The sequence below is a fragment of the Leptodactylus fuscus genome, chromosome 5 (assembly GCF_031893055.1).
Source record: "Leptodactylus fuscus isolate aLepFus1 chromosome 5, aLepFus1.hap2, whole genome shotgun sequence".
Classification (NCBI taxonomy): Eukaryota; Metazoa; Chordata; class Amphibia; order Anura; family Leptodactylidae; genus Leptodactylus; species Leptodactylus fuscus.
The window spans coordinates 174,703,859-174,731,266 of record NC_134269.1 but is presented as its reverse complement, the minus strand read 5'-3'; the positions used below and the strand labels follow the sequence as shown (position 1 = coordinate 174,731,266).

The 27,408-nt window shown below is 40.9% G+C and overlaps 1 protein-coding gene across 1 annotated transcript in view; it reads right to left on the bottom strand.

Moving 5' to 3' along the window:
* Positions 1-27,408, bottom strand: part of SLIT3 (slit guidance ligand 3) — a 394,890-nt gene that overhangs the window by 148,780 nt on the left and 218,702 nt on the right. Inside the window, 1 exon segment of the mRNA XM_075274737.1 lies at positions 13,045-13,116. Coding sequence (XP_075130838.1) covers positions 13,045-13,116 — 72 coding nt within the window.

The following is a 27,408-nucleotide window of genomic DNA, read 5'->3' as shown; positions in this document are numbered from 1 at the left end:
GGACCCATAGTTTATTTGGAAACTTTTTGTAGTACTGTATAACATATTGTTACTACTTTTTCTGCTTTTTGGTAGGATTTGCTTAGAGTAATGTGTCCTATAAATCTGAATGCTAGGACCAAGAACCTTATGAATATTTAAGGGTATGAACATTTTTCAGTTTGGAATAAGGAATTCTAAATCTGTGGGATTTCTGGTAGAACGTTTATCAACAAACCGGCAATGATACATTATAGAAAGATAAATGTAGCAAGAACTTTAATAACTTAGGGTAAATATGGTCTCAGAACACTTATTCCTGCCATGCTGCGACCACATATAAATATTATGTTTTCTTATTATAGCAGTCACTTTTCCCTACTGTAGTATTTCTATCTACAGCCCAGAATTGGTCTCATTATAGAAGGGAAAATGTATATTTGCATCTCCTATTAAATGTTGAGTAAAGGGGTGTGCGCAATAGCAAATGTATAAAAGTTAATTAAAAAAACCCTAAAGAGTTTTCAGAAGAAAGAATCCCCAACCAAGTCTTCCTACGATCTGGTATGGGATATATTGTTAACCCTACAGCTACGTTGATGATTCTTTCAGTTTTGGGCATTGTACATATCTTGTATTCCCAGAAAACGATATACTGTATGTGCCAATTATTCTAATTTTTAATTAACGGTTAAATGTCTCAATGATTTAGACCGCGCTGATCCCGACTTCATCTGGTGATACATATTCAGTACAGACATTAAGTCTGGTTCATATCACCCTACATAAAAAAAGAGGAAGGCAGTTTCCATAAGAGTACGTGAATTCTTTTATGGAAATAATTCTTACAGCAAATATATTTAGAGATGGTGTAGAAAACGTATCCACTATGCCATGTCCTTTTTTTAACCTTAACAGCTAATACCCTCCAGTAATATTTTCTATTTAACCCATTAAGGCCCAAAAGATTTATTTTTTACTCTGCATTCAGTAGCGTCTGTATTAGACCTGAACGAGCATTGATCGACAACATAATACACCGATCAGCGTTTGTTCTGCAGCACATGCAGGAGAACTCATCGCTGAAGAGATGGTTCCTCTGGCATGCACATTCACTATTTGCCAGCAGCATAGCCCTTATTACATAGGGTGATGAATATCAAGTTTTCCTTCTCAAGAAGGACTTTCCACTTCAATTATAAGGATAGGAAAAACCATTACCGTAGGTATAATTCACATGCTGCAATTTCCAAAAATTCGGCAGTCTTTGAAATCGCAGAGTATCCACTGCACATATTTTTCTGCAATGTGCGAATTGGATTAGATTGGTACTGTAAAATCTTGTTTATACTACGCTGGGCCCCGCAGCCTAAAGTTAGTGGGTCTAATATGGTCCTAAGCCATAACTTGATCTTTCTATCACTGTAGTCACTTGGCGATTTGTATGACTCCAATTTAGGGTATATACAGTGCACTGGATAAGCCCAGTTTGTTTTGTTTTTTCACGAATTGGAAAAGTTAGCAAACTTGCAGTTTTTTCCATGTGTTTTTGTGTTGTAGTATTCCAAGCTCTATAACATACCCCCTCCCTCAATTAAAGGGGCTCTATCAGCAAAATTATGCTGATAGAGCCCCACATATGCGTGAATAGCCTTTAAAAAGGCTATTCAGGCACCGCTAAAGTTATATTAAACTATCATGGACAGTGGGCGGGCATTCAGGGTCTGACATCATCTTCAGCCACGCCTCCTCTTCCAGCGATGTCTTCGAGTCCCGTCTTCCTCCGGCGCTCGCGTACTACCATTGATAAAAAAAAATGGCACGGGTGCATGCGCAGTAGCAGCAGCAGTAGTAGTAGTAGCAGCATGCTACTGCGCATGCACCCGCGCCATTTTTTATCAATGGTAGTTTGCGAGCGCTGGAGGAAGACGGGACCCGAAGACATCGCTGGAGAGGAGGCGTGTCTGAAGATGACGTCGGCCCCTGAATGCCCCCCCATCGTGCACGATAGATAAGTTTAACATATTCTTTTTTAAAGCTTTATTTTAAAACGGGGGAGGGGGGGGTAGTTTAATATAACTTTAGCAGTGCCTGAATAGCCTTTTTAAAGGCTATTCACGCATATGTGGAGCTCTATCAGCATAGTTTTGCTGATAGAGCCCCTTTAAACCACGGTGGCTCAGTGGTTAGCAATGCAACCTTGCAGCACTGGAGTCCTGGGTTCGAATCCCACCAGGAACAACATCTGTAAGGAGTTTGTATGTTCTCCCTGTGTTTGCGTGGAATTCCTCCCATTCTACAAAAACATACCGGTAGGAAAAATAAATGTATGGGGTTCACATTCTACATAAAAAACAAACAAAAAATAACCCCACTGCTGCTATTAACCACAACATTTAAGGGGTTAAATGGTTGAGATCATAGTTATGTGTGATCTTGGCCATTAGAAAGGGGTATTGACTATGTAATGCAACTTTAACCAGGAAGGTAACGGTTCATGGGAAAAAAAATGACCTACTCATTGCTAAGTTATATTGTGGTGCAGGCGAAATGGAGTTAACAAAAGTTTGTTTGTTTGCATTCTGTTGAGGCGATCTCTAGGTGGAGGTTGTGCTATAAATATGTATGGATTAGCCAGGGTGTCACTATTCCGCATTATAAAATAGATGTACAAAACCTTGATAATCAAGCATTCTATTTAGCCCAACCTAACAATACCCAATGCTTTATATACAACACAAAGAAGAACAAACACAAGCCCCGAACAAAGAAAAGGTCACTGGGATTGCAAATAGATGTTAGAGCAGCGGTAAAATAGTGTACGTGGATTATCTGTACTGGCTACAACTGAACTTTACTCATTCAGAAATACTGAACCTGTTTAAAGGTTACACTGTATGTTAAATTCTATGTATGTCATTGTATCAAGCATAAGTTTAATCAAAGGTTATTAAAGATTTTGAAATATAATGGAAAAAAAGACAAAAATAATGTGTGCAAACAAATTGTGCAGATGCCAAGAAGTCAGGGGTAAAACCCCAACTAACGCTATGGAGCACAAAACAATAGCAAAGGTGCAAGAGGCCCAAATATACGGGACCATAAACACAGTGTCTTAGAGGGATTCTACCATTAAAACCTTTTTTTCTTTGTGGATAAGACGTCAGAATAGCCTTTAGAAAGGCTATTCATCTCTTACCTTTAGACGTGGTCTCCGCTGCGCCGTTTCTTAGAAATACCAGTTTTTACCGGTATGCAAATGAGTTCTCTCGCAGCGATGGGGGCGGGCCCCAGCGCTCAAACAGTGATGAGGGCGTCCCCACCGCTGCCAGAGAAGTGTCTCCAAGCGTCGCCTCCTTCTTCGTCTGCAGTGTCATCTTCAATGTCTTCCGGTGCAGGCTCGTAACTTCTAGGCCTTGGGCAGAGAAGACTGCGCAGGCGCACAGGTCACGGGAAAATGGCCACTTGCACAGTATTGTTAGCGGCCATTTTCCCGTGGCCTGTGCGCCTGCGCAGTCTGCTCTGCTCTTCTAGAAGTTACGAGCCTGCGCCGAAAGAAGACATTGAAGAAGACTCGGTGGACGAAGAAGGAGGCGGCGCTGGAGACACTTCTCTGGCAGCGGTGGGGACGGCCCCATCACTGTTTGAGTGCTGAAGCCCGCCCTCATCGCTGCGAGAAAACTCATTTGCATACCGATAAAAACCGGTATTTCTAAGGAATGGCGCAGCGGAGACCACGTCTAAAGGTAAGAGACGAATAGCCTTTCTAAAGGCTATTCCAACGTCTTATCCACAAAAAAAAAATGTTTTAATGGTAGAATACCTTTAAGGTAGCAAGAGAAGAATAAACAAAGGAACACGCATTGGAAATTACAATCAGGGAAATACAGGAGGGGGGTGTAACAGTGTGAGGGTAGAACAACCAGCAATCTCCTTTAAGGAAGTAGGAGAGACAATACAAAACAAAAATAGCAAGGTAGCTTTGTTTTAGGAAGAGAAAGAAGAGGTCTTAGACGATTCCTGGAACACCACCCAAGGCTCCCACAGAGTATCAAATTTAGAGGGGGAATTCTTCGCCACCAAGACCTCCATTCTCCTTATTAGGAAAATCTCTTGAAGAAATTCCACCAGGTAGGGCACAACAGTGCTCCGCCAGTGCCTGGGAATGACGGTTCTAGCATAAGTTTATAATCTCTAGAAACTATACACCTTGTGAGAAGTATATTTACTTTATTTTTTGGAAGCTAGGCATGGGCAGAGTCATCACATATGACATATGACATGACATATTTACTAAAATTTACTGCAAGAATCATATAAATTATACCTGAAATCTATACCAACTCCTAGGTGATGCAGGGGTCAGTTTGGCACACCGATAAACTACAGACATTGTCACACTCTTAATATTTGTGGTGCATGTAATACCAGCAAGGATTATATTAAGACCAGAATTTACAACACTGATCTTAATACATTCCCCATCACCACCATTTTATTTGTCAGATGCCACAAGAGTTCTCTCAACAATATTTGACATCCCTATATATACCGTATATATTCGAGTATAAGCCGACCCCCCTAATTTTACCACAAAAAAACTGGGAAAACTTATTGACTCGAGTATAAGCCAAGGGGGGGAAATGCAGCAGCTACTGGAAAACTTCAAAAATTAAAATGGTTGGAGTTTTTGGGTGCTGGGAAAGGGGAGGGGTGTTTTGGTTGTCTGTCTGCCCCTTCCCTGAGCTTGAGGACTGTTTTTTCTCCCTCCACTTGGAGTTCAGCCTGGCTGTATATAGGGTATCTGCAGTGCTCCTATTAAGACACATCTTAGACATCTTTCCTTTATTGTCATTTACAATTCATTAACAGGATAGAAGAAAAACAAAAGTATCACACAGTCTCTATATTGTAGAATGAAAACCCACTCGCCATACCCAGTCTCTGATGCACCATTAGAGACATGCAAGATGTAGTATTTCTATACAATACACATAGCATGTCACAAAGTGCACTCTCTCTTTCGCCTTTCTTATAAGAAAAAAAAAAGGCCTAATGGTAAAGTGAATCTGTTCCCTCATGGATTAACTTTACTCAACCCAAGGAGTGTATCTATTCCTGACGTGACTTGATATAGTCTCAAGCAAACTACGTAAAAAAAAACCAACAAACAGAACTAAATGACTTCTAAATATATTTCTAATGGCTTGGACTTGATTTCTTTCGAGAAATGGGTCAAATAAAAGCATCTTCAAAGCTTGCTGGCTCCTTTACCCTTGATACAAGACCTTCACTGCCCTGCGATTTTGTGCAGGGTAAAAAAAAAAAACAACAACTTTACTCTCCGCATTTTTCGTGCGGAAACTACACGGACCCTATTATAATCTATGGAGTCCGCGGGTTTAATTAGGTAACCGCTTTTTATGCTGATTAGGTTTCCGAAACGGAAATCCCTGCGCTCATGTGAACTGGGCCTTAGAGTCAAACAAATTCTTCTGATTTTGACATTGAAGATTTTGTAATAAAATTCCTATAAATCCAGTTAAACTGAAGTTTCTCGTATCTCAAGGTTGGCAGCCATGTACTCAGCTCTGTAGTGGTGATGGCAGGTACAGTAATACATTTCCGTACTTGTGCAGGTGCCTTGGTCAGTAATACTACATGTTCATAGATGACTGCTGTAGGTAAATTTGCTTCTTTTTTACTTCTGCTTCCATAAACCCTCTTTGTTCTTTATCCTACGTGCACCCTTAGTTATTCTATATGTAACGCCCTTTGCCATAAAAGACAGTCAGGGGCCTCCATTAGCCCTTATGAATCATCTCAATATGCCGGAGTGAAAGCTGGCACGGGTCATAATGGATGCAGATAGATTGCTATTCACCTACAAGCATTTGATCCATCATTCATGCCATTGTGTATTTTGTGTATGAAGATTGTATATCATCACCCTACTATTGAATTGTATAATCCTTTCCACTTTGTGGGAAGACATTAAACATGTAAGATAACATTGTCCTGGTCAGCCACCTGGTTCCGTAATAACACATAGGCGATGGCCGGCGTTATCTGTACGTGTTAATCATGTGTCTTCTGCCACCTCTAATATTGGCAGACATTAGCATTTTATCCCTATCTTGGCTTTGCGGGACAGCACATGGATATGTATGGCGTTTGTGGCGACTGGTAATTACATGGCGACTTCTTTGTATGCTGCAAACATTTCAGAGCTCCTTTTCATGACCGAGCACGCTGATGTAATGAGCAGTAGAACAGGGAACAGATATATGACTGTCTCCATAGCAATTTGGGCAGCTTTCCTGGTTTCCCTAGTTACTCTTTTGACCGATAACCATCTGTTATTCTTCTGGGCTTCAGGCCCAAGAGAAACAATAGATAGAAATGATAGAAGTCATATTTTTTACTGGAAACTATTAAACATTAGAGCCAAAGATGATAAGGAAAGCAAGGTCTACGCAACGCTAATATATGTATATTTCTGCAACATTTTCAGACGACTCCTTTGTTCCTTACGTAGTCTCTTGAGGAGGTTCTGAAAGTGTTAAAACTTTGGAATGCACCGTCTGTCTCGGGGACCGTCGCTGAATGGACATTGTGCCTTTCTTTACACTCGCTCATTCAACTCTGAGTGCCCAATCTAAATGTATAGATGCGTATTTCTATGGCGGCTCGGTCACTGATAGAGAGCCATTGATGCTCCTTAGTCTTATGGAAGATCACTACTCCTATGTACTAGACGCAGCAATCCACAGAACGCTCCTCCGCATTGACTGGGGCGATGCACTAGACATCAGAGCTTAGAGGTAAAGGGGTTGTCCGGGCTTATATTTTTTATGGACTATTAGAGATGAGTGAACAGTAAAATGTTCAAGGTTCGATATTCGTTTCGAGTAGCCCCTCAATATTCGACTACTTGAATCGAATATCGAACCCTATTATAGTCTATGGGGGGAAAATGCTCGTTTCAGGGGTAGGCAACGTTCGATCAAATTATACTTACCAAGTCCACGAGTGAGGGTCGGGCTGGATCCTCCGAGAAGTCTTCTCCGTGCAGCGTCTCCGCGGCATCTTCCGGCTCTGAATTCATTTTGCCAGGCATCGGCCTGGGCAGAGCCGACTGCGCATGCCCGCACTACAAGCAGACATGCGCAGTCGGCTCTGCCCAGGCCCGATGTCTGGCAGAGTGAATTCAGAGCCGGAAGACGTCGCGAGGAAGCTGCACGGAGAAGACTTCTAAAGGTAGGAGAAGAACCAGTGTTGATTGGCCGACTGTATAGCATTCGGCCAATCAATGCTGGTTCTGCATCGAATTTTTACATTCGAACAGCGAGTGGTACTCGATCGAGTACAAGTATTTCAAATACCGTAGTATTCGATCGAATACCTACTCGATCGAGTACTACTCGCTCATCTCTATGGACTATCCTACACCCAGCCCCCGGACCGATCAGCTGTATGGAGCTGCTTCCTGTGCCCGTCCAGTACAAAATACGGGGCCAGAAGCAGAAAGCTCCATTGTCTACTGGCTCCCATTGACGTTAGCGAAGGTGCGGGCTGCTAGCGAGATACCACATTTTTACAGTCTATGCCGCTAGGTATCATTGGAAGATGACATGATGTGGCACTGAGCATGACTTGAAGAGTCTGAAAGGAACTTAAATTCTTGTTTTATACAGATATGTATAGGCGAAAATTATGGTGTAATGACTACAAAGTATTGAATGCTAAAGCTAAAATGATGAAGAAACTTTCGATCGATTTTCTATTATTCAGTAAAAGGAGGACTTTGAGGTGTCGTATTTATCCCTGACAGCACATTGGATGTGGCAAAAACAATAACTTTTCATTTGTTACATTCTAAGGATTTTTTTCGCACTTAGAATGGTTTTCACAAATGTCCTTCCTCACTTTCACTGTCATAGAAAGCCCTGGAATCTGCCCAACTCTGAAGAGGAAATTGCATTAATGAAGATCAAGTGTAATGGCAGACTTCCACCGAGAAGTAGTCTAAGTTGTTTTTTTTTTTAAGCCTCCATTTCCCCCTCCCCCAATCAGGCTACAATTATAATACGTCTTGGCAGAGATAGCTTATGCTGACCTCCGGTTTCAGATCAGAGCCAGAATAATTCCGTGTAAAAGGTTTGCATTTAATTTACTGTAATGAACCAAATGAGAAAATCAATAAAGTGGGAAGAGAGTGACTGTCATAAAAATGATATAGATTCTGGAGTTCACTGTGGTCATGAAGCTATTTAGTAGTTTAATTAAAACCAGCCCACTTGTAGAAGGATAAAAGCCCTCTGACAGCCTGAAATCCATGACCTGGCGAGACGTTCAACAAGTGAATTTACTACGGAGCTATCTATGGCGGAGGAATGAAGATCAAACACTCGGGACAGAAGAGAATGGGAACAACCAAGTCTGACTTTATTGTAGAGCAATGCTTATGTAACCGTATAATGGAATAAGTGGAACTAGGACTCTAATATTAGCTGTTATTAGGCTTTCCTTTACCTGTGGAGATATTCAGATTGCTGCTTTAGCTCTGAATCTAAAGTGGTTTACTGGTATACTTCAACTCCAGCAACCCGGCACCTGGAGCACAGGCCTCGCCAGCCCACCATCCTCCGCTAAGGCTGTGCCAAGCTTACTGAGTATACTGTACAGTAAGACCAAATTCACACAGCTGTGACGTACTTAACTGACTTAAAAGTGCCTGGGCCTCTGATTCCTAAGGAGGCTCATTCGGCTGCCATGTGCTAGGAGTTAGTCAGCAAGACTTTCTATGCAGGAAGGGGTGTTCGGTTTGCCCATGAACTAAATCTATCAGCACCTTCTTCACAGGCATAGACACACCTCAGACATAGACGTTCCTCAGCCTGTCCTCTTACAGTAGAAGGAAGAAGAGATCACAGACCTGGCACCAGCAGTACTGATAAAAGTCAGACATAGCTCTGTTTTTAACCCTATGCTGCCTGTGGTCCTTTAAACACGGGTTTAATCACACTGAATTACCAGATATACTCGAGCATAAGCTGAATTTTTCAGCATAGTTTTTCGAGGAAAGCAAAAAAAAAAAAATATTATTTTTTTTGGGGGGGAGGGTCTATGTCAATAATAATGTATAGAATCTCCCATAAAATAGTGGGGGAAAAAAGAAGCTTTAAAAAAAATATAATAAAAAAAAAAATTGAAATAAATAACAGTTCTAAATCCCTCCTTTCCCTAGAATACATATAAAAGTAGAAAATGACTGTGAAACACAAACACATTAGGTATCCCTGTGTCTGACAGTGCCCGGTCTACTGAGTATAGGGGATCTGCAGTGTTCCTGTTCCGTTGGGAATGGTTAATAGGAGCAGGCTGAGTTCCAAGTGGGGGAAAAAAAACCAGTCCTCAAGCTCAGGGAAGGGGCAGACAGACAACCAAAACACCCCCTCCTCTTCCCCAGCACCCAGCATCTACTGCACCCAAAAGCTCTGACCATTTTATTTTTTTAAATTCTCCAGTAGCTGCTGCATTTCCCCCCTCGGCTTATACTCGAGTCAGTAAGTTTTCCCAGTTTTTTGTTGTAAAATTAGGGGCCTCGGCTTATATACGGGTCGGCTTATACTCAAGTATATACGGTAATCAGAATTAAAGGTGATTATTCTGAGTGTATGTGTGAGAGTGAATGATAGTGATGCATGTGGCTGTAGGGTATATGTATACATGTGAGGGTATATAGGGAAATTGAACTATTGCACTTTAATTGCAGCAAACTTGTTATATGACAGACCTAGTGGTTATTTTAATTGCAGCTTTACGCAGGGTTCACACCAGCGTCTGGACTCCGTTATCAGGTTTCCGTCTTCTGCATGCAGAAGACGGAATCCTATCATGACGAGTCCGGCCGTGAGCGCCGGGGAGCATTTTGAGCTCTCCTTGGCGAAACTGTTTTTTTTTAAACTGGACACAAAGTACTGCATGTCTGACTCTGTGTCCGGTTTAAAAAAAACGGTTTGGTCGCGGAGAGCATAAAACGCTCATGGGCGCTCACGGCCGGACACTTTTCAAACCCATTCAAATGCCCTGTTTTGTGCAGGAAACGGAAACTTGCAGAACAGAGACTGGGCGCAGATGTGAACGGGCCCTTAGGCCACTGCCCCACATAGCAAAACAGTTAATAAAAAAAAAAAAAAAAAGAAATGTAGCGGAAACACATCATGTTTTTCATTGCATTTTTGCTGTTACTTTGCAGATTTTCTTTTGTTATTAAACCTATAGGGAAGGTCAAGTTCCAGCATTTCCGTAGGTATAATTGACATGCTGCAATTTTAAAAAACATGGGCGTTCTTAAAAATGCTGATTTTTCCCAGCGGATTTTTTCTGCAATATGTGGATGGGATTAGCCAGAATCGCATTCACTTTGCAGGTACTGTGGTTTGGCCACTGTTTTTGCAACATGGAGCTTCAGCTTCAACCACAATTCAGCTACAACAAGTGCATATAAACTTTAAGGGCCAGTTCACACAGGTTCCACCTCCAAATCAGAGGTCGATTAGGAAATGCAGACACAATCATCTTTTCAGCCTGGAAATGCTTTAGGGGAGGAGCCTGATAAAGGAGATTTGCCTACAGACAGCTGTGATGAAGGAAGGGACTGAGAATGTTATTCACGGTTCCTGAGACATTGTTGCGCTGTGTTTCCAGAGGAGAGCTGAAGTGCTGGCAGCTGTCTGTCTGTAAATCTGACAAGTCACACTCCCCCCCCCCCCCCCCCCCCCTGTGCACTTGCAGGCTGATTTACCTATCCATAGATTATTTTCTCTGCATTGTTTCATTATTATTTGGCCACACATGTATGTCACTGCTCCTATTGAAGGCCTCTATATTTGATTTGGAAGGCATATTGGATTGGACAGACACCCTGTTGACAACCTTTCCAACGTACTAAGCACATCGGTAGTCACATTCGGTACAGACCAAACAACTATGTTTATCGCTTACCACATATTTACCTCCAATCTCCGTCTTCTAAATCTTATTGAGCTCAATACATAAATGATGGTTTTATAGAATATGATGAGATATGGTTCACACTAAGTGAATGATCCAGTTAGGATCCTATGCTTTCCCAATGGCCAGTGAAATGGACTGTTACAGAGCTGAGGATATCCTTAGTAAAAACCACAGTCTTATTTATATGCCTTATATTTGGAGCCCCAGTACTTGTGCCTCACATTTTTATAACTGTCTAAACTTAATCACATTGCGCTGCGGAATATGTTGGCGCTATATAAATAAAATTTATTATTATTATTAGTTTCCGTATAACCATTCTATCCTTGCTTCAATGGGAACCAGCATTAACACGTGACTGGTGAGGCCAATGACCAGTGGTCAACTAAGCCGCTTCACTTCTGGTCCAGCTGGTGCGGACATGGAATAGAATAGGGGACCAGACGTTAAGGCCTAGTTCACATCTGCGTTGGTAATCTGTTCTGGGAAGTCTCTGCATGGAACATCCGGACAGGAAAGTAGATCCGGTAACTACTTTCCCGTCTGCATGTTCCGTGCGGACACAGTGCGGAAAGCACACAGACCCCATTATAATTTATGGGGTCCGTAAGCTTTCACTGCACACTGCTTGTCAATGCGTTCCGTAGTCCGTTCGGGTGGGGGGTCCCCATGCCAACTACCCCCGAACAGATTACCAACACAGCTGTGATCTAGGCCTAAAATGGAGAGATTACTTCCCCGCTGGTTTTCCCATTTGCACCTTTGAGCAATGCTGGTGAAGGAAAACTACCGTATATACTCGAGTATAAGCCGACCCGAATATAAGCCGACCCCCCTAATTTACCACAAAATACTGGGAAAACTTATTGACTCGAGTATAAGCCTAGGGGGGAAATGCAGCAGCTACTGGTAATTTTTCAAAAATTAAAATGGTCGGAGTTTTTGGGTGCAGTAGTTGCTGGGGGCTGGGAAAGGGGAGGGGGTGTTTTGGTTGTCTGTCTGCCCCTTCCCTGAGCTTGAGGATTGGGTTTTTTTCCCCTCACTTGGAATTCAGTCTGGCTGAATATAGGGTATCTATATAGGGTATCTGCAGATCCCCCCTATATTCAGTAGACCGGGCACTGTCAGACACAGGGATACCTAATGTGTATGTGTTTCACAGTCATTTTCTACTTTTATATGTAATCTAGGGAAAGGAGGGATTTAGAACTTTATTTTTTTTATTATTATTTTTTTTTTTTAAGCTTTTTTTTCCCCACTATATTATGGGAGATTCTATACATTACTATTGCGGCTGGTCATAGACCACCCCCCACCCAAATATTTTTTTTTTTTTTTTTCTTGACTCGAGTATAAGACAGGGGGGCTTTTTCAGCACAAAAACTGTGCTTAAAAATTAGGCTTATACTCGAGTATATACGGTAGTTAAATGTTAGATGTAGAACCTTTATAATAATGTTATTTCTTGCGTTTAGATTTTCATTGCCTATTTTGGCACTCTTGGGGAAATATTACATGTTATTTTCTTTGCTTTTTCTTTATGCTTCTTTAGCTGTACTTTTTCCAATAAACCTTACTTATTATCGGGATGACTACTATTTGATCAGCATCTGATAAAACACAAACTTTTATCCCTTAACATTTTTTATTTTTTACTCTAAGTTTTTCTTCCAAAACTTATATAAAAATATTTCCAACACTTCAAATGAAGACATGGATAAAGGACTGGCTTTTTAGTAAAGTGAAAGGTGAGAGTTAATATCTATAAAACCCAATATTGTCATCAATAATGTGAAATATAAATATAACTGACGGAAGGTTTTGATGTCTCTATGAAGATGTTTAGCCGTGTTCCTTCACTCAGCTACCGGGAAGATCTTGATATCTGATTTACATTCTGTACAAGTTAAGTCTTATTGATCCAAGTCATTAGAATTCATTGAGCACCCTACACATTTATACAAGTTCCTGCCTAGAAATTGTTCTTAAACCTAAGTAATTTTTTAAAACTGTCACAAATGAGTATTTCTTATCGATACTTACAGATTCTTTACGTCGGTTATTCCACGGAAGGCTTTTCTAGGGAGACCTTGAATTTGGTTTTCGCTTAGATCTCTGGAAAATATAAAATATGACATAGACTTATTATTTTCATTGCTGGTCTACTGTAAGGTAAGCAGTAGCTTCTCTGATATATACAGATATACTTTCTTAGACCGACCAGTTATTACATAAACAGACGCACTGTTTCCCTATTTACATCTTGGGAAACTGATTTGAATATTTTCCCATAATCCCCCCCAGTGGAGCTAAAATGGCTTTTTGTAAGACTCCACACGCCTGAGAAGGTGGTCTCTCTTTAGGGAGTGACATTATCCCCATATAATGAAATGTTGTAATATGTTCCATTTTATGTTATACTGTAAGTAAACTTTTGGACAACTTTTGATTTTCTGGCAGTATTTAGGTCACTCATAAGTTATGTAATATACTTAAACACATTTTGGTTCCTTTCTGTAAAATCCTGAATATCTTTATTCTTTTTTTTGCTTCCGTATTGCTTCTTACTGTGTATGGCACCAGAAGCAAGTTTCTATGTTTACAATGCCAGAGGTATAACAAGATAGTTTTATTCTTACAGTGACAAGTAGGCTATATCACACAATAGAGAAGCAAAGGATTGATTAAGGAAATTCAGGATTTCACACAAAGGAACTAAACTTTGTTAATAAAGTATGTTACAAAATGTATTAATGACACAAAGATCATAAGTTGTTTGCTTTATTTTCCTCCATTTTCAGTATCTTATTCACCGAATTGAGTGAAATCCTGTCCCGACAGTGGCCCGATGTAACAAGCACTAGGCTAAAGGATGACTTTAGGCTGCACAACATTAGGATCACAAATGTGACAGTCATCGCTAATGATGTATGAATGTAGTGTAGTGTGAATGTGCTATTGGGTTGCTGCACCTGCTAGGTCACAATGCAACCACATCCATCATCATTAGCAGATATAGTATCTCAACATCGTTGTAATCTTATGTAAGAAAGGCCTATATACAGACATGTAGTCTAACTTGAAGGGCATCAAACTTTGCTTTTTCAACAAGCCCTGAATCTATGACACCTTAACATAATCAGGATGGGTTTGCCGTCTCTGACAGTGAACTGAGATCAAGTATTAACTTTAAAAAAATCCCAGATATTTGAGAGATGCCGGAATAAATTATTTAAAGGATATAAAGACCTTTGCAAACAATTTTTTGGATCACTTTCCCAATGCATCTAAAACTGGAAGAAATTAGTGGGAAATTAGTGGGAAATTGGGCCAGGTTAGCCAGTCTAGCTGTGCGTACACCAGATTTTTCAATTGCAACTTCTTGAAAATTTTCAAAATTGTTGCAAACTCACTCCAGTCACTAGGAGGCGAAGAAAACGGAGCAACATTTTAGGGTATATGTGTTAGACTTGCAGTGCCTAACCAACCAAGGTCCAAAAGTTGATAAATTTGGTGCAAGTTAGGTCAACAAGCACTCCAGAAAAACTTTAAAAATTTCCCTTGTGATAATTTTTTTTTTCTTATGTGGATTGTGAGTCCCATATAGGGCTCACAATGTACATTTTTTCCCTACCAGTATGTCTTTTTGGAGTATGGGAGGAAATCCACACAAACACAGGGAGAACATACAAACTCCTTGCAGATGTTGTCCTTGGCAGGGTTTGAACCCAGGGCTTCAGCACTTTTTTTGTGACAAATTCATCAAAATGATTCAGGCTGGTCCATAAATATTTTTTTTTTCAAGTCAGTAGGTAGAGAACACTAAAGATTTTGGTACATTTTTTAAGCCAAGCTATAAGTGAAGTGCGCTTGTGCAAAAATGTTGAAGCCTTTTAAGAAGTGTGAGACACTATATTAGGTGAACACATGGGCACTATTTAAACCATCAAGTCCGTTTAGAAAAAAAGATGTAGGACGCTAGGTTTACACCAGCGTTCGGGTTTCCGTTTGGTTGGCAGACCGGTGGCTCAGTGGTCTTGCAGTGTTGGAGTCCTGGGTTTGAATCCTGCCAAGGACAACATCTTCAAGGAGTTTATATATTCTCCCAATGTTTGTGTAGGATTTCCCCATAGGGGGAAAAAAAAAGTTTCTGTCCAAACGGAAACCTAATTTGCTTACAAAAGTGGATACCCGTGGATCGCATAGACCATAATTGAGTCCACTGGGTTTTCACCCTAAGGATGAGACCCCACTTTGCGGAAACGCAGCTTTTTTTGTTGCAGATTTCGCTGTGGTTTTTTGAGCCAATTTCAGGAATTGATTGAGAAGTATACAAGTATATATTCCTATATATCTCCCATTCCTTTTGTAGCCATTTTTAGCTTTGGCTCAGAAAACCGCAACAAAATCTGCCACAAAAAAAGCTCTGTTTCCGCAACGTGGGGTCTTAGTCGAAAAGTGCATTTTTCAAGCAGAAAGGGGAACGAAATCTCCATATGGAGTTCCAGCGCTGGCGTGAACAGGGCCGGTGTCAGCGCACGGCATAGTCGGGCAAGTGCCAGGGCCCACAGAACCTCTGGCGGCCCCCCGGCACTTGCCCGCCCCAGTACTTGCCTGTCCCGAGTTCAGGTCATCGGCATCCAACGGACGCCGATGAGCTGAATACATAGGCGATTAAAGCAGGAGTTGTGATCTCAGCTCCTGCTTTAACGCTGCGGCCCGGCTTGCGTGTGTAGGCGCGATGTGATGACGTCATCGCGCCTACAACTATGTGAATGGAGAGAGGAGCGACGTGGGAGCGATGGAAGGTGAGTGTAAGTGTTTGTTTTGTATTAAATATTAAGGTGGAACATAATGAAAGGGGCCCATGAAACTGGGGGGCAAATGAAGGGGAGGGGGGGAACGGCATGACACTGGGGAAGACGAAGGGGGTGGGGAGAGAACGGTATGACACTGGGGCAGAGACGGGGGGGGACATGAAACTGGGCAGATGAAGGGGGGGGAGAACAGCATGACACTGGGGCAGATGGGGGATGGAACAGCATGACAATGGGGCAGAGACGGGGGACATGAAACTGTGGGCAGATGAAGGGGGAGAACGGCATGAAACTGTGGACAGAGATGGAGGGGGGGACATGAAACTGGGGGCAGAGCAAGGGTGTATATGAAACTGGGGGAGAGATGGAGGGGGAGCATATAATTTACGGGTGACTGTAGGAGGATTATACTGTGTGGGAGCACATGATAAATGAATGAGAATGGGCGGAGTCAACATAAAAGTGGGTGGAGCTAAAATTGCTGGACATTTTGCCTCTCTTTCTATTCTTCAGAAGTTGGGAGGTATGGCGTTGGTGACGCCACACTCCTGCGTGACGTCACTCGCTTCATCTGCGACGCACAGTGTCTCGACTCCCCCGCCTCCTTTACAAGGGGGCCCCACTGAGGCTCTGTCGCCCAAGGGCCCATAAAAACCTGGAGCCGGCCCTGAGTGTGAACCCAGCCTTAGGTGCAAAACATTAAAAAAAATTGAGCAAATGATTAATAAATAAGGTGCATGCATGGAAAAAAAGTGCAAAAAAACCAACAGAATGATAAACTGACCCCATATAGTCTATGACTAAAATATCATGGATACATCACATGCAAATACGAAAAGTTCTTTACACTTCCTTCCTAATAACAAGATTTTAAATAGCTTATAAAGTCTATGGAATAAAAAGTAAGTAAAAAAAAATATCTTCTGTCTTAAGTATTATGTCACTGAAAACAGAAGACCAAACCCATCTATTTTATATGACACTTTGCTTGTAAATGTTATTAATTCTGGTTTCTACTGAGACAATGTCCCCAGACTTTGCCCATAAATCTCTAGGACTGTATATTGATTTCATAAATACCTCTAGTAGGCTGACAAATGACAGCTTTAATAGCATTACTGATGCAACAAAGACAAAAGTTCAGGGATGGGTGCTTTATTTTATGTCACTGTATTTTTGTCATGATTAAAATGGCTTTTGTTTCTCTAACCTCCCATTGTTTGGGCACTGAGACATTTTGTTCATTCACAATAAATCATTGAGTTCATGATACCCTAAATACATAGGGAGGGAGGGAGCTACATTGGTTCCAGTGGAAGACACCTACATATTTAGAAGTCCTAGGATGGATTTATTTTACACTAGCTTTTACCCGCGACTTCGTCTGCAGTGATTTGAGAATTGGGCGGACACAGACGTGTGAAACTGTAAAAGTGCTTTAAAAAGTTTGGTGGGCTAGCAAATGTGATGTGATGTGTTGTATTGTGTATGTCGTGATACAGACAATGTGATGTGTTGTATTGTGTCAGACAATGTGATGTGTTGTTTTGTGTCAGACAATGTGATGTGTTGTATTGTGTCAGACAATGTGATGTGTTGTATTGTGTCAGACAATGTGATGTGTTGTATTGTTTATGTCGTGATACAGACAATGTGATGTGTTGTATTGTGTCAGACAATGTGATGTGTTGTATTGTGTATGTCGTGATACAGACAATGTGATGTGTTATATAGTGGAAAGCTATATGTAAAATGTGAGTGAGTAGAGTGAGGGCTACTCCTGAGGTGACAGTAAGGAGTGTGCAGGCAGGTTGAGGCAGGAAATGCCAGGCAGTGTGTGTGAGTCTATAGCTGGGGCTAGGAGTCCTGCTTTTGTGAGTCTCCTGCTAGGAAGCCATGTTGTTTAGTGGCACCAAAAGTAGCCTGTGACTCAATCCTAAGGGAAAACTATGTTTGTGGAAAATTGCACGCAAATCCGTCCAGGCGTTTTAGCGTGATTGAGGAACAAACATCCAAACTCACAAACATCCAAACACACAAACTTTCACACTTATAATAGTAGTAGGATATATAATTTTATTTCCATTCCTTTAGTCGGATAGTATTTGTACAATTTAGTATTTGTAAAATTTTTATGTGTTTTTGAGTTGTTTATGGTTTAAAATAAGAAATAATCCCACATGTACCTTGTAAAAGAACCAATACTGACATATTGTTTCAGTAAATAGTTCTGTTTCCGAGGACTCTGTTGGGTTGTCCCTCTGTTATTCTTCCTGACAAAATGGGTGTTGCCAGCAGAGGGTGTGTCCAGTACTCTGACACTGTCCAATCAGAGCTCACATTTTATAGAGAGACACACCCCTTTGATAAGAAGAATAGCAACCACCAGCTTCTAATGTGTTCAAGAACAACGGTTCTCCAAAATAAGAACTGCAAAGGACTTCAGACAGAATCTCTAAACTTGATATGTCGCTCCAAAGAAAATATTTAGGCTGTAAAACACCCCTAATGGGTTAATAAACCGCAGCTCATATTTTAGGTTTCGAGAGTCTATATTAAATTATAGGTATATGTACGCGGCTTACTATATACAGCACAAATAAACATCTGCTTCAGATCATTACTAGTCAGTAACTTCATGCACATCGCCACTGAACCTCTGCAGTACGGTATACAGATTTTTAAGGAACTACTTCAAAAACCTCTCTAAGCAAAGCACTAAACAGAATTAAAATCTCCAGTAAAATCTCATTAGAACATGAAACCGATCCTTTAGAAAAAAACAAAAAAAACACCAAACATTAAGTGAAAATATATAGCCAGAGGCTAGAAGGATTCTTTCAACAATGTGATCCATATTTTCCAGCCATATTTTTAAATACTGTATTTATTTCAGGTTTCCTGTATGAGAAAAGTCAGTTCAAGTAAACATAAGCACTTGTGTCCTCAAAAAGTAAAATGAGAGGAGTATGAGGGGAGTATGAGAGCAGTATGAGAGGAGTATGAGGGGAATATGAGGGGAGTATGAGAGGAGTATTAGGGGAGTATGAGAGTAGTATGAGAGGAGTATAAGGGGAGTATGAGAGCAGTATGAGAGGAGTATGAGGGGAGTATGAGAGCAGTATGAGAGGAGTATGAGGGGAGTATGACAGGCGTATGAGAAGTGTATGCTGGAGTATGAGAGTAGTATGAGAGGCATATGAGAAGCGTATGCAGGAGTATGAGAGTAGTATGAGGGGAGTATGAGAGGAGTATGAGAATTGTATTAGAGGAGTATGACAGTAGTATACGAGGAGTATGAGAGGTGCATGAGAGGAGTATGAGAGAAGTATGAGGGGAGTATGAGAAGCGTATGCAGGAGTATGAGAATAGTATTAGTGTAGTATGAGAGGAGTATGACAGTGGTATAAGAGGAGTATGAGGCGTATAAGAGAAGCATGAGAGGAGTACAAGAGAAGTATGAGGGGAGTATGCAGGAGTACTCAGGCGTATGAGAGGAGTATGAGAGGAGTATGATGGGAGTATGAGAAGAGTATGCTGGAGTATGAGAGTAGTATGAAAATAGTATTAGTGTAGTATGAAAGGAGTATAACAGTAATATAAGAGGAGTATGAGAGGCGTATAAGAGAAGCACGAGAGGAGTACGAGAGAAGTATGAGGGGAGTATGCAGGAGTATGAGAGGAGTATGAGAATAGAATTAGAAGAGTATGAGAGGCGTATGAAAGTAGTATGAGAATAGTATGAGAGGAGCATGAGAGCAGTATGTATCTATTCACAGCTGCATACATTTTAATTGTAAAAACTATTGTGTAGATTTTTTTTGCTTAAAAATATCTATAAAACATGTCTATATAAAGACACAATTGTGAATATCAAATCACAAAAATTACTCTTGTACTGTAAAGTATAGAACAACAAATTTTTATTATCCTCAGGAAGGACATAGTAAATTTTGGCCATTATGATGATTCTTTTGTTGAATACATATTTAATTCTTTACACGTATTAGTGAACTTAATCTCTGCATATCTTCATAGTGTTCACTATGCCGAATAAATATTATCTGTTACATTTTAATCTCTTATATGTTACCTCTTTACATTTTACTGATGACCTATCTACAGCATAGGTCATGAGTATCAAATCAGTCAGAGTCTGACACCTAGACCCCATCCTGATGAAGTGTTTTTGGACACTGGAAACCATAAACTAGGTACACGGTCCAAAGCATCCCTGCTCTTACTCAAGTGAATAGGTGAGGGGCTGCAGTTCCAGGCGTCATCACTACAGTATACAGAGCTCCATACACAGTATACAGTGTCCAATTCATACAGTGTAGTGGTGGTGACTGCAACCGGTGCTCTACTTTCAGTCACTTGAATTGGAGAAGGGCTGTATCCATTGGTGTTGGACCTTGACTGTTACAATAGTAATGGATAAATCATCAGACCTTAAGGTCCTGGACAAACCCTTTAAAGTGTAACTTTTAATTTTTGTTCTGATAAATGAATAGTTCAGCTGACTATAAGAAGCTCTGTAATATATCAAGCCTGTCTATCTTCTGTTATCAGCTCTGCTCCTGCCTGTATCTATACTGCTCTCTATAGCCAATACCTGCTGAAAAACTGCTAAAGAAGATAGATATCCGATTTCCTATAACAACTTGTGCCTGTGCCGGTTTCTCACTCACTGGACTCCTCCTCCTCTCCCCATAGACTTCTATGTAATCTAATCTGCTATAGATTTAGAAGCCAAAATCACGATTGACTGTGAATTCATCTTTAAGTAATTATAAAAATGTTGAAAAGGGATGAATTTCATATGGAAATTCAGAAAGCCCTCAGTAGTAATAGGTTCAGTTAGGATGTGGCTGTTGAGTTTTAGATACATTTTAATGTTCAGGGTCCTAGGCTCTGATGGAGTGTAAACTTTGCTGTAAAAACCTTTTGTTCAGCCTATTGGATGGAATACAAAGCTATTCTTTATGTCAAAATGACAAAATCCAAAACACAACCCAAGGGACTACATTGCAAAGCAATGGGGTCCATCAAACACTGGTGGTATCCATCATGTGGCACATCCCGCACTGCAGTATTTATTACAATGGACAGTACAATGAAGTGCGACCATATTCTTTTTTTTTGTAGATTGCGAGCCCCATATAGGGCTTACGATGAGCATGTTCCCTATCAGTATGTCTTTGTAGAATGGGAGGAAATTCACACAAATACAGGGAGAACATACAAACTCCTTGCAGATGTTGTTCTTGGCAGGATTCAAACCAAGGACTCCAGTGCTGCAAGGCTGCAGTGCTAACCACTGGGCCACCATGCTGCCCCTGACCATATACTAACCAGGGCATGTATGTGTTGTGAGAAGATGACAGGAAGAGTGCTGGAGCCCTGCTATATCAGCCCCAAATTCCTCATATGTGTGGTCCAGTGTGGGTTTGGAATAGGCTTCAGACCCAGGTGTGGGTCTGTTACTGGCCCATAAATGGTTGCAGAGCCTGCACTTCAGGGCAGATCCAAGAAGTGAGGAGGCGGCTAGGTCTGTCCTGTAACCCTGAGTCCGGTGAGACCAAATTGTGTTTGTTTTTTTCGTGTGGCTGATAGTAAGCCACGTGTATAGTTAGGTTATTATTTCTGTATAGTTAGTCGCTCGGACGAGCAGAAATTTGCATTTTGCCTGAAATTAAGGCTGTATTTTGTTTTTGCCCATTTGTGCCTGAAGTGAAGGTTTATTTTTTTTCTAAATAAACCAGTTTGCTGCATATTTTGTGTCCTTCTTGACTGTTTGGGTCCGCTCCTTTGCTGCTACTGAGCTACCTTCCCCAAAGTGTATATATACATTTTGTGTCTGGGTCCTGGATATACATTGGTTATACATTCATCACCTCTATGAGTGTTTGTCGGTAGTAAAGGCGTGTGGCACATTTTGTCCCTAGGACCATAAACACTATGAATGAATGAAGGGACAGAAGACGTCTTCTGAGATTAGAAATTCCACAGTTATATTGATGATGTCATTTTATTTCTGTCTAGTTTGAGAAAATACAATTTGCAATAAACAAAATGAATAACAAACTTGAAAATATAAAGGAGAATGGGGACATGTTTGTGAGTCATGGTACAAATCGGGCAGATAGCTGGCTCTGGAAGGGCAAGGAGACTGTCTGCACTTGGGAGGAATTGTGAGCGTGCCGAGAGTTATAATGGAGATGGAGGCAATGCTGCAAAGATTCCTTGTCTTTAAACTGAATGACATGTACAATAAACAGGAGCCACTTTCTTTAATACACAGTTTAGAAGTTTGTTTATTGCATTATATTACTAGTATGACGTATAAGATGGACAGGAAGGTTTATATGTCCATTAGTGAACTGCAAAGGTAACTGTGCGGCACTTACCAAAAAGGTGCTGACTACATTTTACAAGTTTAGTATGTAAAGCAGTGCACTGGCCAATGAACATGTCTACCTCTGCCGTCAATGTCAAACGTTTCAGAAGAGACAATGTTATTCAAGACTGAATGATGTCATCTGTACTGAAAATTTCAATCAGATATGGATGGGATTATACAAGAGAGCTTGATCTTTGCCGAAATTCTACGGAAACAAGTCTAAAATATATAACGTAAAGAAAATATGACTAGAAGGACAGGGGTTAAAATGTGACCCGCAAACCAAATGTATGCATTGTAAGGACAGCTTGGGTTAGGATTATAGAAAGATCCCTATAGACCTGCCCAGTTCCCATAAATACGAGCAGCAGTTCCACAAGTGCTGCCTATAGTCATGCTAAGTAAACCTTTATCCCTGCACATACATTAACCTCAGTCACCGTGGTCATCTACCACCGCATACAGACCTTCAACTTAACATCCACGCGCTGCTTTGGGGTCTTTCAGCGATGATACAAATATCAAAATAGATTTATTCCTTACTGGTCGCCAAGTGTCTTAAGTTTTCCCAGAAGACTTCTTCATTTAATTAGCGGAGTGCTTTATTAATATAAATATTCTGCTATTGATCATAAGAGAAGCTGACGCAAGTTGGAGTCAGGCATACATCAGATCCATTTAATGGATCTCCACTTAGAACACAAGCTGCCTCTAAATCAAGGTAAGTGGGAAGAAGTGCTCCTTGGGGATGACAAGGCTGAGCTGAATCCATAACATTTTTACACAGACATTCTCTTCCCTTCAGCAGCAAGCTCATGGCAAATAGTTATGAAAATGGTCTTGTCGTCTAGGTATCAATTAAGCATGTCAATACCTTAATTAAATCGCCTATGCTTAATTAGATTTATGCCAGAAGATGCCATTATTAGCCATGAGAGGGATTTTGGCTGATGTTCAAACTACTGAGCGGAAGGATGGGAGCTGGGAAGTGAATGCTGAGCTGCAAGGCGGGATGGATGGATGGATAGATAGATAGATAGATAGATAGATAGATAGATAGATAGATAGATGATAGATAGATGATAGATAGATAGATAGGATATAGATAGATGATAGATAGATAGATAGATAGATAGATAGATAGATAGATAGATAGTAGAGATGAGCGAACAGTGTTCTATCGAACACATGTTCGATCGGATATCAGGGTGTTCGCCATGTTCGAATCGAATCGAACACCACGTGGTAAAGTGCGCCAAAATTCGATTCCCCTCCCACCTTCCCTGGCGCCTTTTTTGCACCAATAACAGCGCAGGGGAGGTGGGACAGGAACTACGACACCGGGGGCATTGAAAAAAATTGGAAAAAGTCATTGGCTGCCGAAAACAGGTGACCTCCATTTTAGACGAATAGTGGATTTCAAATCCGGGTCATATGAGAATGTGAACTTTGTGACTATGAGACAGGGATAGCTGTACAGGCAGGGATAGCTAGGGATAACCTTTATTTAGGGGGGAATGTTATTAAAAATAACTTTTTGGGGCTCTATCGGGTGTGTAATTGTGATTTTTGTGAGATAAACTTTTTCCCATAGGGATGCATTGGCCAGCGCTGATTGGCCGAATTCCGTACTCTGGCCAATCAGTGCTGGCCAATGCATTCTATTAGCTTGATGAAGCAGAGTGTGCACAAGGGTTCAAGCGCACCCTCGGCTCTGATGTAGCAGAGCCGAGGCTGCACAAGGGTTCAAGCGCACCCTCGGCTCTGATGTAGGAGAGCCGAGGGTGCACTTGAACCCTTGTGCACCCTCAGCTCTGCTACATCAGAGCCGAGGGTGCGCTTGAACCCTTGTGCACACTCTGCTTCATCAAGCTAATAGAATGCATTGGCCAGCGCTGATTGGCCAATGTATTCTATTAGCCTGATGAAGTAGAGCTGAATGTGTGTGCTAAGCACACACATTCAGCTCTACTTCATCGGGCTAATAGAATGCATTGGCCAGCGCTGATTGGCCAGAGTACGGAACTCGACCAATCAGCGCTGGCTCTGCTGGAGGAGGCGGAGTCTAAGATCGCTCCACACCAGTCTCCATTCAGGTCCGACCTTAGACTCCGCCTCCTCCGGCAGAGCCAGCGCTGATTGGCCGAAGGCTGGCCAATGCATTCCTATGCGAATGCAGAGACTTAGCAGTGCTGAGTCAGTTTTGCTCAACTACACATCTGATGCACACTCGGCACTGCTACATCAGATGTAGCAATCTGATGTAGCAGAGCCGAGGGTGCACTAGAACCCCTGTGCAAACTCAGTTCACGCTAATAGAATGCATTGGCCAGCGCTGATTGGCCAATGCATTCTATTAGCCCGATGAAGTAGAGCTGAATGTGTGTGCTAAGCACACACATTCAGCACTGCTTCATCACGCCAATACAATGCATTAGCCAGTGCTGATTGGCCAGAGTACGGAATTCGGCCAATCAGCGCTGGCTCTGCTGGAGGAGGCGGAGTCTAAGATCGCTCCACACCAGTCTCCATTCAGGTCCGACCTTAGACTCCGCCTCCTCCAGCAGAGCCAGCGCTGATTGGCCGAATTCCGTACTCTGGCCAATCAGCACTGGCTAATGCATTGTATTGGCGTGATGAAGCAGTGCTGAATGTGTGTGCTTAGCACACACATTCAGCTCTACTTCATCGGGCTAATAGAATGCATTGGCCAGCGCTGATTGGCCGAATTCCGTACTCTGGCCAATCAGCACTGGCTAATGCATTGTATTGGTGTGATGAAGCAGTGCTGAATGTGTGTGCTTAGCACACACATTCAGCTCTACTTCATCGGGCTAATAGAATGCATTGGCCAATCAGCGCTGGCCAATGCATTCTATTAGCGTGAACTGAGTTTGCACAGGGGTTCTAGTGCACCCTCGGCTCTGCTACATCAGATTGCTACATCTGATGTAGCAGTGCCGAGTGTGCATCAGATGTGTAGTTGAGCAAAACTGACTCAGCACTGCTAAGTCTGCATTCGCATAGGAATGCATTGGCCAGCCTTCGGCCAATCAGCGCTGGCTCTGCCGGAGGAGGCGGAGTCTAAGGTCGGACCTGAATGGAGACTGGTGTGGAGCGATCTTAGACTCCGCCTCCTCCAGAAGAGCCAGCGCTGATTGGTCGAGTTCCGTACTCTGGCCAATCAGCACTGGCCAATGCATTTCTATGGGGAAAAGTTAGCTTGCGAAAATCGCAAACTGACAGGGATTTCCATGAAATAAAGTGACTTTTATGCCCCCAGACATGCTTCCCCTGCTGTCCCAGTGTCATTCCAGGGTGTTGGTATCATTTCCTGGGGTGTCATAGTGGACTTGGTGACCCTCCAGACACGAATTTGGGTTTCCCCCTTAACGAGTTTATGTTCCCCATAGACTATAATGGGGTTCGAAACCCATTCGAACACTCGAACAGTGAGCGGCTGTTCGAATCGAATTTCGAACCTCGAACATTTTAGTGTTCGCTCATCTCTAATAGATAGTACATGGATGATCGATAGATAGATAGATAGATAGATAGATAGATGATAGTACATGGATGAGAGATGATAGATAGATAGATAGATAGATAGATAGATAGATACATGATAGTACATGGATGATAGATAGATAGATAGATAGATAGATAGATAGATAGATAGATAGATGATAGATAGTACATAGATTATAGATATAGATAGATAGATAGATAGATAGTACATAGATGAGAGATAGATAGATAGATAGATAGTACATAGATGATATAGATAGATAGATAGATAGATAGATAGATAGATAGATAGATAGATAGATAGATGATAGTACATAGATGATAGATAGATAGATAGATAGATAGATGATAGTACATAGATGATAGATAGATAGATAGATAGATAGATAGATAGATAGATAGATAGATAGATAGATAGATAGATGATAGTACATAGATGATAGATAGATAGATAGATAGATAGATAGATAGATAGATAGATAGATAGATAGATAGATAGATAGATAGATAGACAGATAGATAGAGGTAGATAGATAGATAGATAGATAGATAGATAGATAGATAGATAGATAGATAGATGTGCTATAACGATCTAAAGATAGATATATAGATTAACCATTTCAGTTACTAGTAATACCATATGTGAAATGTTTCTTTTTGTCTGTATAACACACACAAAAAAAATATTTAGCCTTTACTGGATTTATTATTGATACAAACAAAATGGAAAAAAAAATATATTTTGTATATATGCATATATCCCCTAAAACATGAACAAACAATATCCTGCCATTTACAACAAACAACATAAGATAGGACAGATATCACTATGTATCACTATCACTAGATATCACAAACCTATTATATAGTCACCCAGAAAAGAACAATAGCTTGACATTCTTCCTATTTTATTTCTGGCTATGTCTCCGCGAGTAGGACGTGTTGATGGATTTATCTCAATCTTTCTAATTTCAGACACTGGTTTAAGGAAAATGTTGATTCCATCCAATAATAAAATGGTAATTAAGGCTTATGAGAACCTCAGTCATAAATTTTACATTGCAATATTGCTGGAAGTCAGCGTGATGGCGAATTTTATATTACCGAACCCCTTGGAATCTTGGCTGATAAAATACTATTATATTTCCCTTTGTCTTTGTGACAGTGCCTTCATATTTTAGTCTTCCCAATTTACTACTAGATCAAAAGTGAAAATGAAAAGCATAAAAAAATAGTAATTTTGGATCTTTATTGTTTGGTGTTACATAATGCATGATACTTCTAGTCGCTGTAATTGTGAGCATGAACGTATTACAAGACACAAGATATATATATATATATATATATATATATATATATATATATATATATATATGATACATATCTATGTCCATCTATCTATCCATCTATCTGTCTGTCTATCTATCTATCTATCTATCTATCTATCTATCTATCTCTATATATATATATATATATATCTATAGATAGATAGATATGTACACACACACACTGTATATAGATACTAATGTACACGGTCCTGAAAATAATATAATGTTACCAGAGTAATGCATTTGGACCCATAATAAGCACTGCAATGTTTCATTTGCCTGGAGCCAAAATGCTCATTTCCAGCAATTTGTGGTTGAGACATCATTCGCA